The sequence below is a fragment of the Epinephelus fuscoguttatus genome, linkage group LG4, assembly GCF_011397635.1.
Source record: "Epinephelus fuscoguttatus linkage group LG4, E.fuscoguttatus.final_Chr_v1".
In the NCBI taxonomy this organism is placed as follows: Eukaryota; Metazoa; Chordata; class Actinopteri; order Perciformes; family Serranidae; genus Epinephelus; species Epinephelus fuscoguttatus.
This window is the reverse complement of record NC_064755.1, coordinates 42,520,625-42,544,734: the sequence shown is the minus strand read 5'-3', so window position 1 is coordinate 42,544,734 and position 24,110 is coordinate 42,520,625. Positions and strand designations below refer to the sequence as shown.

Sequence of the window (24,110 nt, the reverse complement as noted above, 5' to 3'; positions counted from 1 at the left end):
TCTCAGAGCGCAGTGTTCTGGTGGGATAATATGGCACTATGAGCTCTCTAAGATATGACGGAGCTTGACCATTTAGAGCTTTATAAGCTAACAGTAGGATTTTAAATTCAATTCTGGATTTTACAGGGAGCCAGTGCAGAGAAGCTAAAACAGGAGAAATATGATCTCGTTTCTTAGTTCCTGTTAGTACACGTGCTGCTGCATTCTGAATTAGCTGGAGAGTTTTTAAGGACTTACTAGAGCTACCTGATAATAGAGAGTTACAGTAATCCAGCCTTGAGGTAACAAAAGCGTGGACCAATTTTTCTGCATCTTTTCGGGTCAGGATAGGCCTAATTTTCACAATATTTCGCAGATGAAAAAATGCAGTCTGTGAAGTTTGTTTTAAATGAGAATTAAAAGACAAATCTTGATCAAATATCACTCCGAGGTTTCTTACGGTAGTGCTAGAGGCCAGAGCAATGCCATCTAGAGAAACTATGTCATCAGATAAAGATTTTCTGAGTTGTTTGGGGCCAAAAACAATAACTTCAGTTTTGTCTGAATTTAACATCAGGAAATTGGTGCTCATCCAAGTTTTTATGTCTTTAAGGCAGTTATGGAGTTTAGTTAATTGATTAGTTTCTTCTGGCTTCATCGATAAATACAACTGAGTATCATCCGCATAACAATGGAAATTTATAGAGTGATTTCTAATGATGTTACCTAAAGGAAGCATATATAGAGTAAATAGGATTGGTCCGAGCACAGAACCTTGTGGAACTCCAAAACAAACTTTGGTACGAGAGGATGATTCATTACGAACGTCAACAAACTGAAAACGATCAGATAAATAAGATTTAAACCAGCTTAGTGCAGAACTTTTTAGGCCAATTAAGTGTTCCAGTCTCTGCAGTAGAATTTGATGGTCAATAGTGTCAAACGCTGCACTAAGATCTAATAAAACAAGTACAGAGACGAGTCCTTTGTCTGAAGCAATCAGACGGTCATTTGTAATTTTAACTAGTGCTGTCTCAGTGCTATGATGCACTCTAAATCCTGCCTGAAATTCCTCAAATAGATTATTATCATGGAGAAGCTTTGCCAGCGTAGTTTTACCAGATACCACTATCTTCACTGTACATTAAAAAGATGAGCATGTCACAGTAGGGCTGGGTGATATAACCATTGTACAATATGTCAATACATTTTCAAGCAAGAGAAACATTTAGACAACACTGTTTTTATCATTATAGATTACATTACATAAAGACTACCAGTGTGAATCTCCTCTCTCACACTCTGCACAGCTCTGCCCACCTCATTTACTCCTATGTTCTCCATCAGCACTCAGAGAGACACAGAGCTGCTCCTCTGTTTAATCTGACTGTTCATCACAGTGCCACATCGGTCTATATGCTGCATGTGCTGTGCTACATCAGTCTGTGAGATGAATGAAATGACCACAGTAACACACATGCAGTACATCACAGCGCGAAATCAGATTAAAATATTTAAATCATTTTCCAGCCCTAGATTAATTTAAAAGGCCAACAGATGGAAAGCGACTTTTTAACTCCGCCCACAAAATTTTTCAATCTTCTCAAACCTACCTGATCCTTTTATAGTCATGTTATAGTTTAGTGTCCTGTGCTGCAAACTTGTAAACCTCTGTAGCTCCAGTGCTGTGTGCAAAACATTAACGTGCAGCCCTGCTGTGTATTTTATATTATTTTTCATTTACATGTTGTGCAGCTGTTTATTTTCAAACAGGGGAAAAAAATCCCTGTCTTTGCATTTTATTTTGATCACAGTTTGTGTTTATGAAAGTGGTTGTGACATCTCACATGTGGTTTTGACTTGCATGAAGCCCATTTTGTAGAAAATACAGAGATACAAATTTTTGTCCATACGGCCCGGCCCTACGCCACAGCCTCTTAAAGATCGTAAAGTTTGCCTCCAATTTTTTTTTCACCAGGAAGGAGTGGGGGGGTGAGCAGGTGTATCAGGGTGGCCTATCCCTCTCCTTGGTGGTGCCACTGTGTACCAGCAGCTTAACGTTTTTCAAGAATATAGATGTGGCCTTTCATATGAGGTAGCATTCTTTTGTCAAGGAGGCTGAAACAGGAAATCCGTCAGTCTGTAGAGCTGAAAACATGCCAACAAGTCATAACTCTTTAGAAGTGCTATAATATAAACAAAGTGATAAATATCTTGTTAGTCTTCTTTTTTTTTTAATAGAAGTTAATGTGACTGGGAAACACAGATACAAATGTTTAAAGAAATAACAGGACTGTGTCTTTTCTGTTTTGGGAGGAGGGTCCCTTCAAATATATTATTCTATGACTACAGTCATTAGCTGTCAGGTAGAGATCGCCTGTGGTGATGGACCAACTCAAAGAATGTGTATTTTGACCTGTATTTATCTTAGGTTGGGTTTTAGTCCAGCACAAATCCTCAGTAACATACCTGCTGGTCACTGTCAATCAGAGCTCAGCAGATATATGTGCTGCTTTGTATGCCACAGTGATTTACACTGTGACAAGAGATCCAAATATATATTTTCGCTGAGGATCTACGTCACCAAGCCTCATCCCCTTTAATAAACATGACATCTTTCTGTCTGTTCAATAACAGCTAAAATATCACAGGGGTGCAATCTTGTCTCCTTTCAGTCAAATTCTGCGTTTTTAATCCAAAATGGGTCCTTTGTGAGATTGAGTAGATCTGATGAGTTTTTAAAGGGGGGTACTGAATCTGGGTCTGCGAGGAGAGTCACAGGGAATTATATGAGGTCAGTTTTTGACTGCCCGCATGCCTTAAAGTAAGAATCTCTTAAAATAGACTTATGAAAACCTTATTTGGCCTATGTGATAATATGTCCAGCTTGGGACTGTTATTCCTCTTCGCCTTTCTTTATAGAAGGTACAATAGGGGGATAGGGGGACAGAGCTGTCTCACCTTTAAACCAGCAGCGGATTAGGAAGGGACAGCTGGCAGAACAGGACCATGGACCAGGCCCCTGTTGCGACCCTGTTGTGTGACATAGCCTCTTTTTAAAATGCCCGCATGCCATCTGAAATCCCACACTGGGGCAGCACAATGCCTGCAATGTTTGGTTTGGTGTTTAAAATGCAAAGGTGGCAAAAAGAAAGGAGTCTTAGGCGACGTCATCGCACGACCTCAGTGTAAAAGGGGTTTTCCTCACCCTTTTTACCCCTGATGAGTTTGCACCCCTGAAATTAACTGGTGGCTTTCGGTCACGCTTTGAAGGTCTTTGAAGGGCGAAAACATAACAGTGAATCCCTCGAACACAGTTAGAAGAACTCTGAGTCATTTTGGCTTCAGGGTTCAATCGTTGGAATGCTTTATGTATGGCACCTCTTCACATTAACACAGAATGACTCACATGTTGTGAAAGCCTAAAACCCTCAAGGTGTCTTGATCTTACAGTAAACATGGTTATGTTTTTTTAAAGCTAGTCATCAGTATTTGTTGTCCCTCATCCAGTGAATACAAAGCATAAATTGTGGCTCTTTTCAGCATGAAGGGACGAAGCCGGGGATTACATAGCAGCACACAAAGAGCCCACCTACTGAGGGTAGCCAACACCCAACAGTATACACAGTCACTTGGCAAGTTCTATTCATCACTAAGTGGTCGTATAATGCATGACTTACTCTGGCACTTGGATGTATAATTTGTAGTTTAAATAATGACTCCTTTAATTGATTTATCCTCCTGTTGAATCCTGTGCTGTATAGGTGCAGGTGTCAAGATGGCATCAAAGAAGGAATAAAGGAAATGTGAACATATTTTTCTGGCATGTTTTTCTTCCCTGGAGCTACCGTTTAACTCTCCTCGAAGAGCCCCGCATATGATAAAAGCATTCTTGTGCACAACTCCCGCGTAATCCCCGTACAAATCCAATCAAAAGTGCACACCGGGGCCTGAGGTGTGCTGCAGAAAGACGCATGCAGGCTCAAACTGGATGCGAGTGACAAACGTTACAGCTATGAAATTCATGATTAAATCAGATTGTGAAAACATAATCGTCTTCATGTTATTTAACTGGTGCAATAAAGGAGTTACTGTGCAAATACTTTCGCTCCAGTAGGTTCTTACCCAACAGCTGTGGTTGCAGGTAGGGATGGATGGATTTATTGGCTTTAAGGCAGATTGGAGCTGTCAGTGGCTCATAATTAAAACAGTTAGCTGACAGGTAATGTTGGCTGAGTGTAGGTAAATACATGATTTTACTCAATAGCTTTGAGGTTTTTAGTCTCAAAACGGAGCAAATAATGCCTCACCAGGCCTGAAGGAGCTGCTTAGAAGAATACCAGAAAACAATGTTTTATGTTGGTCGATGTTCAGTTTGAATGTCCTGACACATCCTGTATCTGATGACAATCTCTAGGCTTTGTTCGGGATGTGCGGCGCCTGGCTGGTCTGCTTCTTACTGACCGTCTTTGATGTCTTCCCTTCAAAGTCCGATGAGTACGGCTTCTCAGCCAGGACTGACATCAGCCTGGACGCTGTGGCAAACTCCCCCTGGTTCCACGTGCCATACCCAGGTAAGTGCAAAAATACCAACTCATTGTAGCTCATGGGTCACATACAGTCCAATTTGATCTCAAGTGGGCCAAACCAGTAAAACCATCCCATAATAACTTATAAATAAGGGTCTTTGTGTACATAGCATTTTTTTTTCAGTTGTTCCAAATGAGAAATGAGCGTATGCAGCCGCCTGGAGCCTTTCATCAGAGCGCTCTGCCCTTTTTTGTGCGGTCGCTACAAGCTCATTATGCCATGTCTTTAACTGCCTGGAAAGCAGGAGGTCAGGCGCTGGGTGCTACTCTTGTGCCTTTTCTATGCCAGCTGCCGCCTCTTTAGCTTGGCTACCATCTGCTGTGACAACACAGAAAGAAAAGCTCATTTTTTGGGAGCAGACCCAAATTCTCCTGTTTAGGTTCTCTGCACTGGCTCCCTGTAAAATCCAGAATTGAATTTAAAATCCTACTGTTAACTTATAAAGCTCTAAATGGTCAAGCTCCGTCATATCTTAGAGAGCTCATAGTGCCATATTATCCCACCAGAACACTGCGCTCTGAGAACGCAGGGTTACTCGTGGTCCCTAAAGTCTCCAAAAGTAGATCAGGAGCCAGAGCCTTCAGCTATCAGGCTCCTCTCCTGTGGAATCATCTTCCTGTTACGGTCCGGGAGGCAGACACCGTCTCCACATTTAAGACTAGACTTAAGACTTTCCTCTTTGATAAAGCTTATAGTTAGGGCTGGCTCAGGCTTGCCCTGTACCAGCCCCTAGTTAGGCTGACTTAGGCCTAGTCTGCCTGAGGACCCCCCTATAATACACCGGGCACCTTCTCTCCTTCTCTCTCTCTCTCTCTCTCTCTCTCTCGTATTCTATTACTGCATCTTGCTAACTCGGCCATTCTGGATGTCACTAACTCGGCTTCTTCTCCGGAGCCTTTGTGCTCCACTGTCTCTCAGATTAACTCATATCACAGCGGTGCCTGGACAGCGTGACGTGTGTGGTTGTGCTGCTGCTGTGGTCCTGCCAGATGCCTCCTGCTGCTGCTGCCATCATTAGTCATTAGCCATACTTCTACTGTTATTATACACATATGACTATTGTCACACATGTATACTGCCAGGTATTAATACATACTTTCAACATATTGCACCACAGTAACCAGAACTATAACTATAATATTATTACTTTCAACAGTGTTGTTGTAAGCTACTGTCATTACCTGCATCTCTCTCTCTCTCTGTCTCATTGTGTCATGTAGATTACTGTTAATTTGTTATGCTGATCTGTTTTGTACAACATCTATTGCACGTCTGTCCGTCCTGGAAGAGGGATCCCTCCTCAGTTGCTCTTCCTGAGGTTTCTACCGTTTTTTTTCCCCTTTAAAGGGGGTTTTTTGGGGAGTTTTTCCTTATCCGCTGCGAGGGTCCTAAGGACAGAGGGATGTCGTATGCTGTAAAGCCCTGAGGCAAATTGTGATTTGTGATATTGGGCTTTATAAATAAAATTGGTTAATTGATTGATTGAGACCGGCCAGCAGACACTGAATGGTTTACTTTTATCACCATTAGCTTTGTAAGCTTGAAGTTAACTGTCAGCCCTCTGTTAATGTAGTGCTGCATTAGCTACGACCTTAGTGTCAAGACATTGTTTTAACAGAAACAAAACCCATGCTCAGCATGTCAAATAAAAAAAAAAGCATGGGGATGAAGTGCTCCCCAGCGCCCTGCTACGGCTTTTCTGCTGTTAAAAAAAAAAAAAAAAAACGCTATGTGGACACAGGCCTTCACAGCACCCCAAAATGTCTCCATTTGTTTTAGTGCAAAGAAGCACATTCTGAAAAACATTCATTGATAAACAGCCTGAGATCTCTCAGCAAGTAATTGTGCAGTTTCAAAAAAATGTCTCGTTTAATCCAAATTTAGTCAGTCTACCACTCACTGCCATTACATATGAACGCTGGCATCCCCACCAACACCAAACTAAAGTGGAAGCTGTTGAGGAAGCACTTTAAGTCATTTCCTCTCTTACAGACCATTTACAAATCTAAAGTTTTGATGGTGCCTTAGCAACACGATTTCACCAGTACTGGTAAAAGACAGAAGTCTGCTGAATAGCGTAGAAAAATTTCCCAAATAAACCTTACGTTTGTCTCACAAGTGTAATTATCTAGGCATTAAATTAAAAGAAGCTTGCAGCCACTGCCTCCTCTGAAGGTAGATTATAACTTTATCTGCCCAGGTGCTGAACTGCCCTCACAGTTGAGTTCCACCTCTTTAATTCCACCAACATCACATTATTAAGAAACATTTAGATAATCGATTATTGATCTTTGTGAATCAATGCCGAATCATCCACGTGCGCATCATAATGCATCTAAGAATGGATTTTTTTTCCCCCCACCCCTAATATTTTGTGATTTGAGCAGGTGCAACACACGTGGTCACAAGGATGGATTATTGATCTGTTAGGTTGTATCAGTATTGATGATAACCATGTTGTTAAGAAATGGAATATTGATATCATGTTAAAAATACACATTTGAACATTTCTTGTAAATAATTCACCACCTCTTATATCATTTCTATTTCTCTCCGTTATTGCTCTGTCCCCCTCAACGCAACCTGGTTGCCTTTTCACTAAGTCACTAAGTCAGTGCTCTTTTTATACAGTTTTGTACAGTTATGGTTACGGGTTCTCTCTCACCGCGTCACCTCCCGACACTTGTATTTTGGGTGTAATTTATTTGTTTAAAAAACCCCACACATGTACAGAGATTAAATTATTTTGTACAGGAAGCATTATGTTGGTGCTGACTTGTCACTAACAATCAGTCTGTCAGTTATTGCTGTAATGAATATCAGAGTGTCCCGACTGTCAGAAGTCATTTAAAGTGCTGAGCTTTGTGCTTCCTGCAATTAATTCTAATTGTCTGTCAGCCTCTCTTTTATTCTGCCGCTTAGCTGCAGTTACACAACTGCTCTTTAATGATCCGCCAAAATGTCGCTTAATCTGTCGGAGAGATTTATCAATGTTGCTTTAATTGCTTCAAGTGTATCTCCTGGTAATTTACTGTTGAACGATCTGTTAAGTGACAGATTTTCATAACCGCACCGGGACATTAAGCCTCCTGACAGTCAGCTGGCTACGACTGAAAGTAAATCTGGCAACAACTCATGCAGTATTTCCATGTGGAGCATGTGTCCCGTCGTTTCAAGGAACATGTGCTGCTTTAATAAAATTCAACAACCTTTGGACTGATCTATCAAAGCCAGTCATTATTTTAACTATTCATGGTTTTTATCTTATCTGTTATAGATATACAGTATATGTTTCTCTTCTCTCTCTTTTCTATCCTTTATTTAAACTCGGAAGTACACAATGTGGCCGAGTGAACAATATGACTTAAAAGCACTGAGACAAAGGAAAAAAACAAAGACACACATACATAAAAGTAGCAACAAGAGGTAAAAAGCAATAAAACCACACAATTAAAAATTTAAACAAATAAATTAAAAGCATCAGTGATGAATAAACCTGTTAAACATTAAACACACTAATCAGGTAAAACAGGAACACCTAGGGGATAAAATATGAGACAGTTAAAGATTTGAGTTGCCCTCTGGATAAAAATGAGGAAAGCATTAAATTGTCCTGCCACGTTAAAGGAACGATATGAAACGACGCTGCTTTTATTTTGTTTCCAGTGAGATATTAAGTTTATATTGTGACTTTGCTGTTTTAATATTACTGTTGCTGCTCTAGAAACATTTAGTTATAAAATATTCAGTTGTATTCCTGTTGTGACATCATTCTTTTTGTAAATGTTACACTGTTAGTTCTCTGAGAACTCTCTCTTTCATATATCGGCAACAATTGGTATTGTAACTGGAAAATCTTCAGTCGAATAGAAATCAAATTGATTCAGGAAATCAGTGGCAACACCCAGTCGCTGCGCTGCTGCTTCTCTCCTGTCAATGTTGGAGTTTGACTCACAAACACACACACACACACACACACACACACACACACACACACACACACACACACACCTCTTCTTTACGACTCAGTGTGGTGGATCAGACCTGTAATTAGTCTTATCTGTTATCCTCACCAGATTTACTGAGGATGAATGATAGTATGAGACCTTCCTCCTCTCCATTATAGATTTTAAAAGCTGTTTCTGCCATTTTAATCCTCAGATATTTTAGAATATTTGACAAGACTTTGAGCTGTTCCACCAGCTGTTAAATCAGTCTCCTGAAAAACGAAATTGAAAGTGCCCTGAACTGATGTCTCCCTTACATTTATTTTGTAGTAAGATTACATATCATTGTGTCAGCTCTGGTAGTTTCCAGCTACGCTCTGCCAAAGTGGTTGCTTTTTAATGATCCCCAGGTTTTAACAGATCTCTGGGAAAACTGCAGTTTCCTACTCTGCACCATGGACATGCAACAATCTTCAAAAAGATTATAAATTAGAAACACTTTGGTCCATTGATGAATTTAAGGGCATCCTAAAGAACGTGGTGACAGAGACGTGCTTGTTTTTCTTGAGAGGCCACTATGTTTGAATAGCTGTTGTTTTATTCAGGATTTTTGTATTTTATACTGTGTTTGTTGCATTTTAAATGTGCTCTGATTGGCTGCTGCCTCGGCCAGGTCTCAATTGGACCTCCTGGTTAAATAAAATAAATTCTGTTGTTTTCCTCGTGTCCTCACACTGACATCAACTGGAATTCTAAATGTTTAAGCTGCTCCTCCTCCTCGCTCCCTCACCCCAGGGCGTTCACACCTTTTTCACCTCTAATGAGTTGCACCCGTGTTTTTACCCTCCCACACCTCTGCCTGACCCTCTCACCCCCTAACACCTTTTCCTTGTATCCTTATCTGCTCGTCCTCTCAGATCTGCACACCAGTTGTTGCATAGGGTCCTCAGGATGAAGCTTAACACAGGAGATTTGCTGTGAGGGCTCCATGTTTCTGACAAATGAAGTGATCAGGGATCAGATAAGCTCAGTGTTCTCTCCGAAAACTTAATTTATAAGTTCTAAAATAAAATGGCTCTAAATTATAGTTTTTGTTTTTAGCTTGTATTCATTAATTTATTTAGAGTTTTATTAATTGTCTTTTATCTTTGTTTCCAATTCTGTATTGAACTCGTTACAATTTGTATTTCATGTTTTTATGCAGGTGGAGCACTTTATTATTATTACTTGTTTTTGAAAAGTGAGATATAAATAAAGTTTAATGTTATGTATAACTTTGCTCGGTAGGGATAGAAATGTCTCCTAAAAATGAATTTCTTTAGTTCTGCTGAGGGTCGTTGTTTTTATGAAAAACAGATTGCACACTAAACTATGTTTCCATAAATATTTAAATACCGCCGAGGTTACGTTTCGAGCTTCATGCTCTTCATCTGACAAAGAGCATGAAGCTTGAAACTTCACCTCGGTGGTAATTAAACATTTATAGGAGCATGATATAGTGTGCTCTCTGTTTATTCACTTCTTGCATGATCTCTTGTCCAGCGAGTTTTTGATTGTCTGCATGTGTGCGCTCTTGTGAACTCACTGGTTTACAGCCCTGTTGTAAAGAAGAACTTCAACATATTTTATATCAGATACTTTTGTAAAAAGGATCTGATATAAAATAAGAATATATAAAAAAAAGCGCAGCCTTGTGGAGAGCCGCTCTTAGAACAGGATCAGAGAAGCAGCGTCCCACATTCACCTGAGGAATTATTTGTTACAGAAAGGTTTCTGCTGAGATGAATTCAATCACAAAATGTTAGGAAATAAAATCTTAGTATGATATTTGAATCTGTCCAGATGTTTATTGACAGATCAGGTAGAGTTGGTATGGTGTCCTGTAAACCAGGGATCCTCCACTTTCTCTGCCTGGGGCGGCACTTCTGCAAAATGACAGGAGGCCAATCCTCACTCAGCTTTGCCATGAGGCAAATCCTGTCACTGTCACTCAGGGCAGCGTTCGCAGGACATTTACAGCATGGAGTAGATATTTTGGGGGGTGGGTGTGCAGGGGGCACAGCTTACTCAATATTTATTTATTTAGGCTTAAAACATGAAAGTAGCACACATTTCTTAGATTAAATTCAAGATATTTCCTCCATAAACTGATGTAGAAAATTCACTAAAATGTCAGAAATTAAGTGTTTGAAACCCCAAACTAATGTATGTGGCCCACGGGTCATAAGTTCAGTATCCCTGATGTCAACCTTTGTGCTGGCAGATGATTTGTACGGCTGCCAGTGGTTTAGGAGGGATGGTTTGTCTTTTGACATATGAACCCGACCTCACAGGTCTGATAGCTGTTCCCTCAGTCAAGACTAAACATGGAACATTAAATAGTTAATGTGTCATCCAGAGCTGAAACAGACCTCTGACGTTTTTATAATGTTGAAGGATTCTGTCATAGCTCCAGTCTGTGAGTTAAAAGTTGTGTGTCTGTAGCTGTACGTGTGGAAACTTAAGTATTTTTTCTCTCTTCACACAGGTCAGTGGGGTGTCCCCACAGTGAGCGTGTCTTCAGTTCTGGGTATGATGGCAGGCGTCTTGGCATCGACCATGGAATCAATCGGGGACTACTACGCTTGTGCTCGCCTGTCTGGCGCTCCTCCTCCACCGACTCATGCCATAAATCGAGGTATCGCAGTAGAGGGCATCGGCTGCATCCTGGCTGCACTGTGGGGAACTGGAAACGGCACCACCTCTTACAGCCAGAACATTGCTGCACTGGGCATCACCAAGGTACACCGCAAAAAACACTCCTCCTGTGTTTTTGGGCTCTTAAACTCTAATGTGCAACATTTTAGCAAACAGTTAGGTACTTACAAGTGGGCATCAGTCATTATGTTTCCTCAGATTGATTCATATCACTGTAGGTGGCCTACAGATAAAAATGTCCGGTCTGTTTGCAACATCAGATTTTGATTTCACTAATTCTTTGATTTACTACACATTATTAAAAAGTTAGTGCTGTACGCTATGGTCAGCACCCAGCGGGCTGAGAGCTGACTGGGGAAGTGTGGAACATCTTGCTTTTTATTTCAGTATCCATGTGAACAGGTTAGAGCCACAAGGCCTGTGTGAACAGTGTGGCTGAGGTGTGACTTGGCAGCAGATCAGCTGTGGCCCTTCCCTCCTGACTCCTGCGGTTCGCAGCAAAAATAATAGCCAGTGAAAATGACGACATTATCCCAGTGACATTACACCTTTCACTACAGTTTCAGTATCTGTGTCTGTAGAATGCCTTACAGATAAGAAAAAATACAAATATTTATTTTTAACTCGATTTGTTTTGTTTCCATTTCAAACGAGAAGCCCTCTAACATTTCTGTACAGAATCCCTGTATTTGTTAACACAAGGCTTTTATTTTTGTCACTTTTATATGACACAGACTAGAAACTAGAAAGACGGGCTGGCAGGAAGCAGCACCACAGCAGCAACGCTGCCTGTGTGAACACCACATGCATGTGAGCCACAGTTGTTCAGTGAAGTAGCTGTCATGCACAGGTAGAGGTAGGCAGCGGGCCCCGGGCGTTAGTGATGCATACGTAAGCATTACTGATGTTGCAGCTGTTGAAGCCCCAGCTAATTAATATATTTTTTATCTACTCGGTCTCATACAAGGAAGTTTAATCCATAATAATACAACATAATTAATTACTTCCCTGGTAGCAGTACCTCAGTCCACAGGGACTTGGGTTAGGAACCAGAGAGTCCCCATCCAGACCAAATATTATGCGTGGACTGGTAGCTGGAGAGATGCCAGTTTACCTCTTGGGCACTGCCGAGGTGCCCTTCAGCAAGGCACTACACCCCCAACTGCTCATGGTGCCTGCTCACATGCAGCCTCACACTCTGATATCTCTCCATTTAATGCATGTTTAGATCCTGTTTGTGTATGTGTGTGTGTACTCTGGACCTGTGTGCATGACGACAGAATTTCCCCTCGGGATTAATTAAGTGTATTTTCTAAGTTTATCTTCATCTGAATCTGCAAAGTAACTAATATTGTCAAATAAATGTAGTGGAGTAAAACATATATTGGCTTCTGAACGTAGTATAAAATGGATACACTCAAGTAAAGTACAAAGACCTCGAACTTGTACTTGGGGGCAGTTTAACTGTTTTAAAGAGAGTACCCTGGAGTTTCCTTGTGATTTGTGACTGTATTTGTTTCTTTGTCCAAAGAACAACTGTTTGAGTCCAGGAAGTGCTCCTTCTAAGTATTTCTTTGAAACAGTATTTAGTTTAGTTTAGTTTAGTTTCAACTTGTGTATTCAGCGTTGTGTTGTTTTCTAACTCGTCTTCCCTCAGTGACTGATGGTTGATGTCACATTTTAGTGTTGCCGTTTTGGCAGTGACTCAGAGAGATAAATAACTCGAGCATCCAGGTAACATAAAGGTAAAATACAAGGAGAAATAAAAATAATTTACAGAAGAGGCATCGCGTGTATATCATGGCTGATATCATCTTGTTTTGGGTGGACTGGTACCTGTAACACCCCCTCGGGGACAGTGACTGAGTTCGAGGGGTCAGATGTAATTTAGCCCTAACTTTTGATCATGCTGTCATAGGTACGCCTGTAATTTTGGGTGATTTGTCGATTGTGTGCTGCAGTTGTTTGTGAGTCTCATGTTGAGCTGCTGAGGGACTAATACTTTTAATGATGGTCATATAACTGAAAGAGGAGAAGACGCATGCTTCGATTTCAACTCCTTTACAAGCCTTCTTTTTTTTTTTCCTTGATACGTGGCCTACACCAAGATTTGTGCTTTTAATCCTATTTCTTGACATTCTGCAAAACTCCCCCGATATGTTGTTAGATAATAAACTGTCATCTTTACATTCTGATAAAACGGAAAGAACTGTACAAACAGAAGAATGAATAATAGGGCCGGGCAGTATGGACGAAAATGTTATCATGATAAAAGTTTTGATATCTGTCTAATGATAATTATCACAATAAGCATCAGATTATTTTTTTCTTTCAAGTTTAAAGCCTGATTTTTGCTCCTGAGTATAAGTTAAAGGTTAATTGAGGTTTAAGTTATTCAGACAGTTTATTCAGATAGATTCAAACAATCAGAATCAAAATAATGTCAATAAATAAAACTATAAATAGACAAAGAAATCTTGACTCTGGTCAGCAGCGTGTTCAACCCTTTATGGACAGTTTTAAAAAGTATTTTAGCTGACAGTGTAAAGAAAAGAAACAGACAAAGGAAAAATCGTATCTGTGATCTGTGTTTTCTGAACTAGTTTTAATCCCAGTGTGTAATTTCGGCTGCAAGGTCTCTCAATCGAAACACTAAGGGTGCTTTCACACCTGCCCTGTTTGGTTCAGTTCAATCAAACTCAAGTTTGTTTGCCCCCTTAGTGCGGTTCCTTTGGGCAGGTGTGAACACAGCAATCACACTCAGGTGTGCACCAAAACAACCGGACTGAAACCTTCTTGGAGAGGTGATCTCGGTCTGGTTACAAAGGAACTCTGGTGCGGTTGGTTTGTGGTGAGAAGGTGTTCCGACCTGGATGTGAACCAACTGCAGTCACATGACACATTGTTTGGGTTAAACATGAGCATGTTACAGTCCTGGAGGATTATTAATGTGCACCTCCTCCTGTACTGCCTTAATATGCACATTCAGCACATCCAATGCATCAACATGACATGACATCACATGGAAATTCTGACCAATCAAGAGCAGCTTTCTGACGCAGACATTTGATCTGGTCCTCGTGTAAATGCTGCCGTGAGAACACGAACCAACTCTAGGCTATTATACTAACTTTGGAACAACTGTGACTGTTTATGAGTGTTTTCTGACTTTCAGACTCGTCCACTAGTGTAAGTGTAAACTTCTGTTTAAATGCAAAGGAAATGAGTCAGTAGGAACATCCCTACTGGCAACTGGTCTTTGAGGTGCATTAGCACCCCCCTGTTCCTTTGTATGTGTGGTTTATTTATACCAAACATTTGCCAATAATTTGTTATATATCTGTCAAGAAAAATTATATCAAGATCCTGTATTGTGTCTTCTCTTGGCAAACACGGACAACGTTCATGTTGAAGTTCGAGACTTGGAATGTATTTTGTTGCATTTCAGTAGAATGGTATGTGGAAAGTCTAAAGCACTTAGTCATGGTGTCAGTTTGAAATGTTAAAATTACAGCCTGTCTTTGAGCAGTTCAGAAAAGAGCCTTTGCTTAAGCTCAGTGTTTTACGGCAGGTTTGACCTGGGCATCCTTTTTGAGACGTTACTTTCTCTGTTGTCTGATGTCTACATCTACCTTACACCCATTGCAGAGCAGATTGATAGGGTCCTTGTTCTTCTAAGTGCTTTTCAAAGGTTTTTTTCCCATCACAGTATCGTGGTGAAAATAAAGTTGACACGGTGAGAATGATGAATGAACCCATGTTGTATTCAAAGGATAACAAGATCCTGTGCTCATTTTACGCCAGGTTGGCAGCCGACTGGTTCTCCAGACGACCGGTATTCTTATGATGGTCCTGGGGATCTTTGGGAAGTTTGGAGCAGTATTTATCACCATCCCAGACCCGGTCATTGGGGGCATGTTCCTCGTTATGTTTGGAATGATTGCAGCAGTGGGGATATCCAACCTCCAGGTAAACACATTTCAATGTTCTAACATATATCTGGTGGACACTTTTATCCAAGTCACCTCCTGAATGGAGGAACACTTTATTTGGGTAGCTCAAAGTGCTAATAAATTACCAAAATAACAAAAAATAAAATGTTGCAAAAATCCAACAAAACAGAAAAATAAATTAGTAAAGTTGGTGTGAAAAATGGGAAAACAAAATACCAAACTGATTATATGAAACTGAGATTAAAAAGATGAGCTCAGCTGTTTCTTAAATCATTTATATCTGTATGTCATATGTTAAATACCACACCACTGCTCACTCTGTATGGATTTTTTCTCCTCATGGCAGTTGCTGGCCCTCTACAGGTTGAGTCCAAAATGCATCTCTGAGTGTCTTCTGAGGGCGGTGGTACACTTATAGTCGGTAGTGTAGTTGGGAAACCGTCCAAGCAACAAGCAACCGTATGAACTAAGGTCAACTGTGATCCTGTTTCCTGGCACTAGATTTGTGTATGTGATTAAAGCAGGAGGCAAGGGCAGGTCTTTAGCACTGTTGCCCATTAAAACAACCCACAAACAACAGATGTCTTTTACATTATTAACATCAGGAGATAGAGTTTTATTATTATTATATATTAGTTAAAGAAATGTCATTATTGTGTAGTTACTTGCTGTATCATCAAGCTGAAGACAATCCTGGTGAAAAACATGAACAGGCTTCCGTATTTTATGATACAGAGGAGTAATGAGGGATTTGTTGACCTTTAACAGCAGGCAGGAAGCAAACGGACAACATTTACGACGCACTGGAAAAATAATCTGACGGACACATTTGATGAAAACTACGCTGTCAAACAATCAGTTTTTATATCACGATTAATCGCTACATTTCAAGTTAATCCTGATTAATAGCATTTTTAATTACATATTACATAAAATTCAATTATTTTGCATTTCAAAACAGTTTAGTTTGTGGCCCAATTGTTGAAAAACGCACACTAAATTGCCCTCTTTGGAGCCAAAACGCACGCTAAAGTGCCCTCCTGGGAGCCAAAACGCACACTAAAGTGCCCTCCTGGGAGCCAAAACGCACCGTAAAGTGCCCTCTTTGGAGCCAAAATGCACCCTAAAGTACCGTTTTTGGAGCCAAAATGCACCGTCAAGTGTCCTCTTTGGAGCCAGAATGCACCATCAAGTGCCCTTTTGGAGCCAAAACGCACCCTGAAGTGCCCTCTTTGGAGCCAAAACGCACCCTAAAGTGCCCTCTTTGGAGCCAAAATGCACCCTAAAGTCTCCTCTTTGGAGCCAAAACGCACCATCAAGTGTCCTCTTTGGAGCCAAAATGCACCCTAAAGTGCCCTCTTTGGAGCCAGAATGCACCATCAAGTGCCCTCTTTGGAGCCAAAACGCACCGTTAAGTGTCCTCTTTGGAGCCAAAACGCACCGTAAAGTGCCCTCTTTGGAGCCAAAACGCACCGTAAAGTGCCTTCTTTGGAGCCAAAACGCACCGTTAAGTGTCCTCTTTGGAGCCAAAACGCACCGTAAAGTGCCTTCTTTGGAGCCAAAACGCACCCTAAAGTGCCCTCTTTGGAGCCAAAACGCACCGTAAAGTGCCCTCTTTGGAGCCAAAATGCACCGTTAAGTGTCCTCTTTGGAGCCAAAACGCACCGTAAAGTGCCTTCTTTGGAGCCAAAACGCACCGTAAAGTGCCTTCTTTGGAGCCAAAACGCACCGTAAAGTGCCCTCCTGGTTGGCAAAACACACTAAACTGCCCTCTTGGGTGGAAAAAACACACTAAACTCCAGAAGACTATTAGGACCAAGAAATACTATGAAACATAACTGTTGTAATGACTTTTATGCTGGGCCCTTTTTTGATCTATACTGAGCCAGAACTATATCTCACAGAACCAGTTTGGATTATCTGGTGCTAATATGGTGTTAAAATGCACTAGAATACAGGAAATGGCATCTGCTTAATTGAAAATGTTCTGGGGGAGGACCCAGGGATTTATTTCCTTCATACATCCATGTCTCTGTGTGTTCTTCACAGTTCAAAGTTGAATCTACACAGTTCTCATGGATGCTGATCCTAACTACAAACTAACTTGAGTAGTCTGTCTAGTTAGTCTGTTTTAAGGCTATACTATGTGCCATTTGTATAACATATAAACATGTCTAAAGTGCCCTCTTCAGTGGCAAGAATGCGCTGTATGTGCCCTTTTTTTTTTGCTTTTCGCCCCTGCTCTTCAAAAAGTCTGTGCACACCACTGCACACAGGACTCCACATACAGGTCTACAGTCAGTTTCCACTCATTTAGCAGTGACGTATTTAACTTCTTCGATTTAGTGTCATCCACAGGTCTGTGGTAATTGGCTCACTCCAAAGTAATGCCTTGCCGGCTTTGGTGATGTGGCTGCCTGCTGACATCAGTCTGATTTGCTGCACCTGTGTGATCAGTTCGCAGGTGGCAGCTCAAACTTGAAGTCTTTTAGTGATAATTCTGTTCAACACAAGGTGCCCATCACCTTTGTGTTGGAAACTGAGCTATCCTGGAGTGTTTTTTTTTAAGTGAAAGGATCCATTCAGGAGCACAGTAGTGCCTTATTTTTCATCAATGTGGAAGCTGCTGTAGTGGTTTGATCACAAGTAAGAGTGCGTCAGAGAGACAGATAGCGGTTAATGTGTTGATTAAAAACAAACAGTCCTTGATCACATCGTGATTAATGCATTAACGCTGACAGACGTAATAAATACCTAAAATATCACAATGTTAAATCTTACGCAATATTTCAGATCTTTTACAGGGTTTCCACAGATCCCTAAAAAGTCTTAATAGGCATTTACTTTATTAATCTAAAATCAAAGCCTTAACTGATATTTAAATGTCCTAAATCAATCTTTCAAAAGTCTTAAAAATGCTAAAACATGGGAAGTTGGATTTTATGAGATGTTTTGTCTGACTTTGCATTGTAAAATAGTTGGTAACTTATAAAAAAAAACAATTACGGACTGTGTTTCACATTAATGTCACCAAAATGTCACGTTTTGTGTTACAACAAATATTTTGGCCCCTCGGTAATTCATGTCTGTTCATTTTTTCTGTAATTCAGGCAAGTATTTTGATGAGGAGTTCTTTAGATTCCAAGAAGCAGGGAGTTTAAGGGAGTTGTGAAATATTTTCTCTGTACTTTTAATCACTCATAAGACCCACCCACACAGTGTATTTTTCCCATAATATTTTTTTCCCATCAGTCTTTGTAAAAACATGAAACATCATATGAGGGTTTTGTGTCCATATTCTATATTTATTTTGTTTTTACTGAACAACGTCAGCTCTCATGAGTCTAAGGCCCAATCCACATTCTCCCCCTCGACTCTACGCCAAGTTTTGGAGTGCCCTCGACAGAGTATTAGCCCTTCAGAAGGAAGCCATGATTACTGTTAATGTATTATGTTGATCTGTTCTGTGCGACATCCTGAGGTTTCTACCATTTTTTTCCCCTGTTAAAGGTTTGCGAGGGTCTTAAGGACAGAGGGGTGTTGTATACTGTAAAGCCCTGTGAGGCAAATTGTGATTTGTGATATTGGGCTTTATAAATAAAATTAAACTGATGAGGGATAGGGTTTGAAATCTTAACCTAGGAAATGGGACGGCACTCGTTACATCATCATACCAACAATGGTACACACGTAAGTTAGTAGATAGTTAAAAGTAATGAATATTTGTTAAAACAGCTAGACGCAACGGATCAACAGTAGAAATATCATTAGTAAGCTAAAAGTAATAGATGAACAGTAAAAACAGTTAGCTAAAAGTAATGGATCATGGATAAAACAGTTTGTTAAAAAATAACTGTTAAAAGCTAACGGTTGAAATAGCATCTAGCTAGCTAAAAGTAACGGATAATGGTTGAAACAGTGACAAGTAATGGATAATGGCGAAAACTGTTCGCTAAGTGCAACTGATAAGTGGTTGAAATGGGGTAAGCTAAAAGTAACTGACAAGCAAAGGAAACAGCATTAACATTAATTTGCTAATAGTAATTATTAAACGTTAAAATTGTTAAAAGTAACGGACCAACAGTTGAAACATCTGTTAACACAATACTGATGTTTCTAAAATACTCGTTATAGCGATCAGATTACATATTCCTTTGCGTCTACATCAAACTGAGATATACTAACGGGTTTGAAGATGTTTGAATTATTATTATTTGCAAAGGAAAACTTAAATTAATCAGCTTCTTTGCCGGCACCAGTGGCAGCCATGTTACATGTTTTCTTGTGGGAAGTTTGTTCTGGGGGCGGCACGGTGGTGTGGTGGTTAGCACTCTCGCCTCACAGCAAGAGGGTTGCCGGGCGTGGGAGCCCTTCTGTGCAGAGTTTGCATGTTCTCCCCATGTCAGCGTGGGTTCTCTCCGGGCACTCCGGCTTCCTCCCACAGTCCAAAGACATGCAGATTGGGGACTAGGTTAATTGATAACTCTAAATTGTCCATAGGTGTGAATGTGAGTGTGAATGTCTGTCAACCAATGTCAACCAATGTCTGTCTCTATGTGTCAGCCCTGTGATAGTCTGGCGACCTGTCCAGGGTGTACCCTGCCTCTCGCCCGATGTAGCTGGGATAGGCTCCAGCCCCCCCGCGACCCTCAAGAGGATGAAGCGGTTAGAAGATGAATGAATGAAGTTTGTTCTGCCACTCTGCTGGGAGACTGCAACTAAAAGCAGTCCGTTTGAGCGCCACCTGGAGAGCTGGGTGACCACTACCCATTGACCCTACCCTATGCAGCAGCACTCAAAACGAGGTGGTTTGGACAACGGGGAGAAATGAAATTGGGCCTTAGTCATAGGTGTCAAAACCATAGTACATACTGTATACAAAACAATTGTTTGTAATGACGAGGTGCTCAGATTTAGCTCAGAATATGGACAGAAAACCCCAGGATGATATTTCAGTTTTTCATGAAGTATAATGAAAGAAATCTTCTTTTGTAAAAGACATTACAGCTGAAAGCGACTGGAACAGAAGCTCACAGTCTCAGCTCACCTCAGACAAACCCGTTCACTGTCACTTAGTGTAACAGGGCTGGATAAATGACGCTTCTTTATAATCAGTCAGAACATGTTTATAGACCGGGCTATCCCCGGCTGGCCTCAGTTGACCTCTCGTACAAATAAAGGGGAATCTTGGACCGGAATAGAAATCAGGTCTTTTTTTGAGGTTCCAGATTATTTCTAATCACAAGTTCCAAAACCGAGACGGCACCCAGTTAAAGCAGAGCAACAAAATAAAGTCTTTGTTTGTCTGTCTGTCTCTCTGTGTCTCTCCAGTATGTGGACCTCAACTCGTCCCGTAACCTCCTCATCCTCGGCTTCTCCACCTTCAGCGGCCTCGTGTTGCCTACGTGGTTTCACTCCAATCCTGGCATCATTGACACAGGTGATCCTCAGAGACACATACACTCACTCATGCACACACAAAGTACTTGTGTCTTCATTGACTCAGTCCTTTAAAATGGGAACAGGCCCTGAAACTATTAAAAGATCTAAGGAGTTTTAATGGACTGAATCAAGAGGGAAAGAGAGAGATTGGTAGTGTTCCCCTTCTGCATCCTTAGCAGTAGGGATGACCGGCGAAAACGGCTGGCAACAAAGCAATGCCTCTTGCATTTTTGAAAAGGACACGCCTTCTTGGAAATGTGTGCTCCCCCTTTTTTCGTCCGCAAGGAAACAAGCACACAGAGAGCTTGAAAATGGATGCCGAGAGATTTAACTCCATTTTATCAAACTTGTGCTCATCCGTGAAGAAAATATTTTTTCCAGCAGATGTCTTAGTTACAACATTATTGAGCTAACTGGAGTAGTTTCATGTCGTATCCGACAACGGGAGGCTTTTAACAGATGACGTGATGTTAGCTTTGCTGCTAGTGTTAGCTGTCCCTGTCAGCTGATGCTTTGTAGACATCGTGATTTCCCAAAACTGAATAAATACCACACATAGCAACACAAAACTGCTTTGCTAGCTCAATCATGTTGTAACTAAGATATCTGCTGGACAAGATATTTTTTTCACGGACCATTTAATGAGTTGTTACAGACACCGCTAACGGCTAACAGGGCAAACAGCTAACGGTAAGCCCAGCTAAACGTGCACACAGAAATAGTAATGTTTGTTCAATCATTGTGTTTATAGACTTTACAAACATCGGATTAGTCTGAACGGTGATACAGTGATGTGAAAAATGTGATACGTGGGATATATATAGCTAAAAGCTCTGCTGGTTTTCTACCCGGACTATAGAGGCAATCGCCTTGTTGTTTACAAGGCGATTGCCTCTATAGTCCGGCCGGACGGATGAGTCATGGCCTTGTAAAAGATTATGTTTGTTTCTTTTAGTTGGCGAGAATTTTGACGGAGTTTTCTGCTGAGCCATTTTGTACCGCTACACGTGTTTCTAGTCGGACTATGTTTACAAGTATAAGAGTTCAGCGAGCCACCGAAGGACCACCCTGCAGATTTACTACTGGTTCTGCAACGTAGGGAGTTTTTTTAAACTCTAAAATTGTATCCGCCCATCTAAACACAAAATCAGGGAGAAAGTCATCAGTCTTTAGTTAAGCAAAGCGTCTAAAGACTGACTTGTGAGTCTAGGGATGATGTGAATAACATGGAGCAGAGAGCGGTGGTCATCATCTACACGCTGCGAGAGTGTTTCTGTAGACGGTCCCTCGGCGCTATGTCTAACCTGTGTAACAGTGGCAGAGAGTGTTCTTATCCAGGGGGGATTCAGATAATCAAAGACGTCAGCTGAGTGGGCCGGCTTCAGACACATTAACGTGCACCCTGCTGGAAGAGCCATATAAGGCTCAGACCACCTGCAGATGGGGTCTCAGTGATCGGATCTCAAAACGCATTGAGGGTACATTTGGTGCATTCACACCTGTACTCAGAGCTGTCCACCTGTGATCTGATCACCCAGGACACAGGTGTAAACAAGGCATGAGTTTATCTGGGGGCTGTAAATACCAACAGATCCAGACTGGATGGGACTGCGTGATGCTGAAAGAAAAATGGGCCCAACAATCGGAATTTGTATTCCCCACCCTTACTCATATAAATCTTTTTTTGTTGGTGTTCTTGTTTTTACTTTATGCAAATGTTTTAAGACCTTTTAGTGTGACTCTACGAAATGCTTCTTGGTCTCACTGTTTTATTTGTCCTTATAAACGCAAAAACAGAATCAGCAAATAGTGGCAGAAGTTGACACATCCCAGATATAAATCCTCACGAGAGAAGCGACGTGGTCCTCTGACAGTAAGTGAGCGGCTGTGTGCTCCCACTGCTCCACTTACAGATTACCCTTAAAAAGATGGCAGCGGTTCTGCCAGCCTAAGCTTCTAAAGCCAAGGTGTTCCCAAATCCCACAGGCCCAGATGGCAAACACTTGGTTACATTTAGTCTTTAGCCCTGATTTGATAGTGACAAGAAGAACCTTTTCAATAAGCTTATCTGACCGTGAACTCCTCATCTGGTTTATTTGTTTTACCCCAAATAGGCAGTTTAAGGATGAAAATGTCAGTCGGTTTGTATTTCCTAGGGGTCCGGCTGTCGGATCAGACCACATGGGTCCAATTGTGTGGGTAGCTTGATAAAATAAACACTCAGCTGGACCCTATGGTAGCTTACCTTTTACACTTGTTACACATTCACAAATTACTTTCTGCTTGTTATCGGTCGGGGTCGAAGGCTGATGTTCATTTCAAGTTTAAAAATGTGGGTGTTGTCAGTCCCTGTGAGACAGAGACTGTAAGGCTGATTCAAACAGGTTTGTCTTGATTATACGTGACATCAGCTACCAGGGGAAACTACAGTTACAGCACCAGGGGTGTGCAGATCGTTGGTGATTGTCAAAAGAGGAAGTTGACTCTTTAGGAACAACACCATGGACACAGGATCACTTGTTGTTTTTTATGATTTGACTTATTATATTTAAGACTAGACTTCGTCTTTATCGCTATATTTTATCTCCTTACTTGGGCTGCAGGGCGTATTGCTGATGAGAGATTTTACTTTCATGGTCTTTTTAATCAGATCTCAGTTGATTTAGAAAATAATTAATAATTTATGAGTGTAGAAAAGGGTTCATGGTCATTAAAAACTATTTGAAAATGCATTTTGTTTTTGACTCACAGCTGCCATGCATCAGCTGTTCATCTGTAATGTGGTAAATATTGGCCTTGTTGACTGCCATCAGCTGATAAGCAGATAAGATGACAATCACCAATGGCACATGTCACATCAGTGCAGCGCAGGCTAAAAAGCAGGGCTTGAGGCCAACGGTGTCCTGTCAGTAGGATGAAAGGACGCAGTAAACGCACCCTGTTGTTTCCCTGCTGATGCTACTTTGTGGACAACAAATCTGTGTCGACAATGGTAGGACGAGAGGTAGTTAATCTTAGCTGTTAAGCTTAGCTAGAGATTATTAATGATAATGAAAGCCTTTTTACTTTGGGCTTTCAAAGGCAGGCAGTTTTTTTTAAATGTTTTTCAGGTAAAAAAAAAAGGGTTGTACTAATCCGTTTAAATGTGTCTGATTGAATTTGTGCTCATTGAAATGTAGTGCAGTGAAAGACTGAATGACTTTAAAACAGTTCTGTGATTTTTTTAGAATGAATATTTTTTTTGTTTCCTTGGCACAAAAGGGGGAACAAATAACATTAAATACAAAATAGAGAAAAAAAAAACATTGGTATGGGCTATTTACTAAATTGTTATTTCAAACATCAAAGTTTAAAGTGTGAAAAGTTTTACTAATTCATAGGGGTGTAAAGGTCCATCGATCTGGATGTATCCATCAATTCAATACCAGCGATCCAACTTTATCAATGCGAAGTGAAACCATGGATCAGTATCATCATCTTGAGGTTACGCCTTTATTTTGAA

The 24,110-nt window shown here is 40.9% G+C and overlaps 1 protein-coding gene across 2 annotated transcripts in view; it reads left to right on the top strand.

Moving 5' to 3' along the window:
• The window catches only part of si:dkey-106n21.1 (solute carrier family 23 member 2), an 83,688-nt gene that overhangs the window by 51,577 nt on the left and 8,001 nt on the right, over positions 1–24,110 (top strand). For both annotated transcript variants that reach the window (XM_049573036.1, XM_049573035.1), the window contains exons 7-10: positions 4,397–4,553; positions 11,044–11,297; positions 15,018–15,182; positions 20,498–20,606. In XM_049573036.1, coding sequence (XP_049428993.1) covers positions 4,397–4,553; positions 11,044–11,297; positions 15,018–15,182; positions 20,498–20,606 — 685 coding nt within the window. The remainder of the gene's footprint in view (positions 1–4,396; positions 4,554–11,043; positions 11,298–15,017; positions 15,183–20,497; positions 20,607–24,110) is intronic.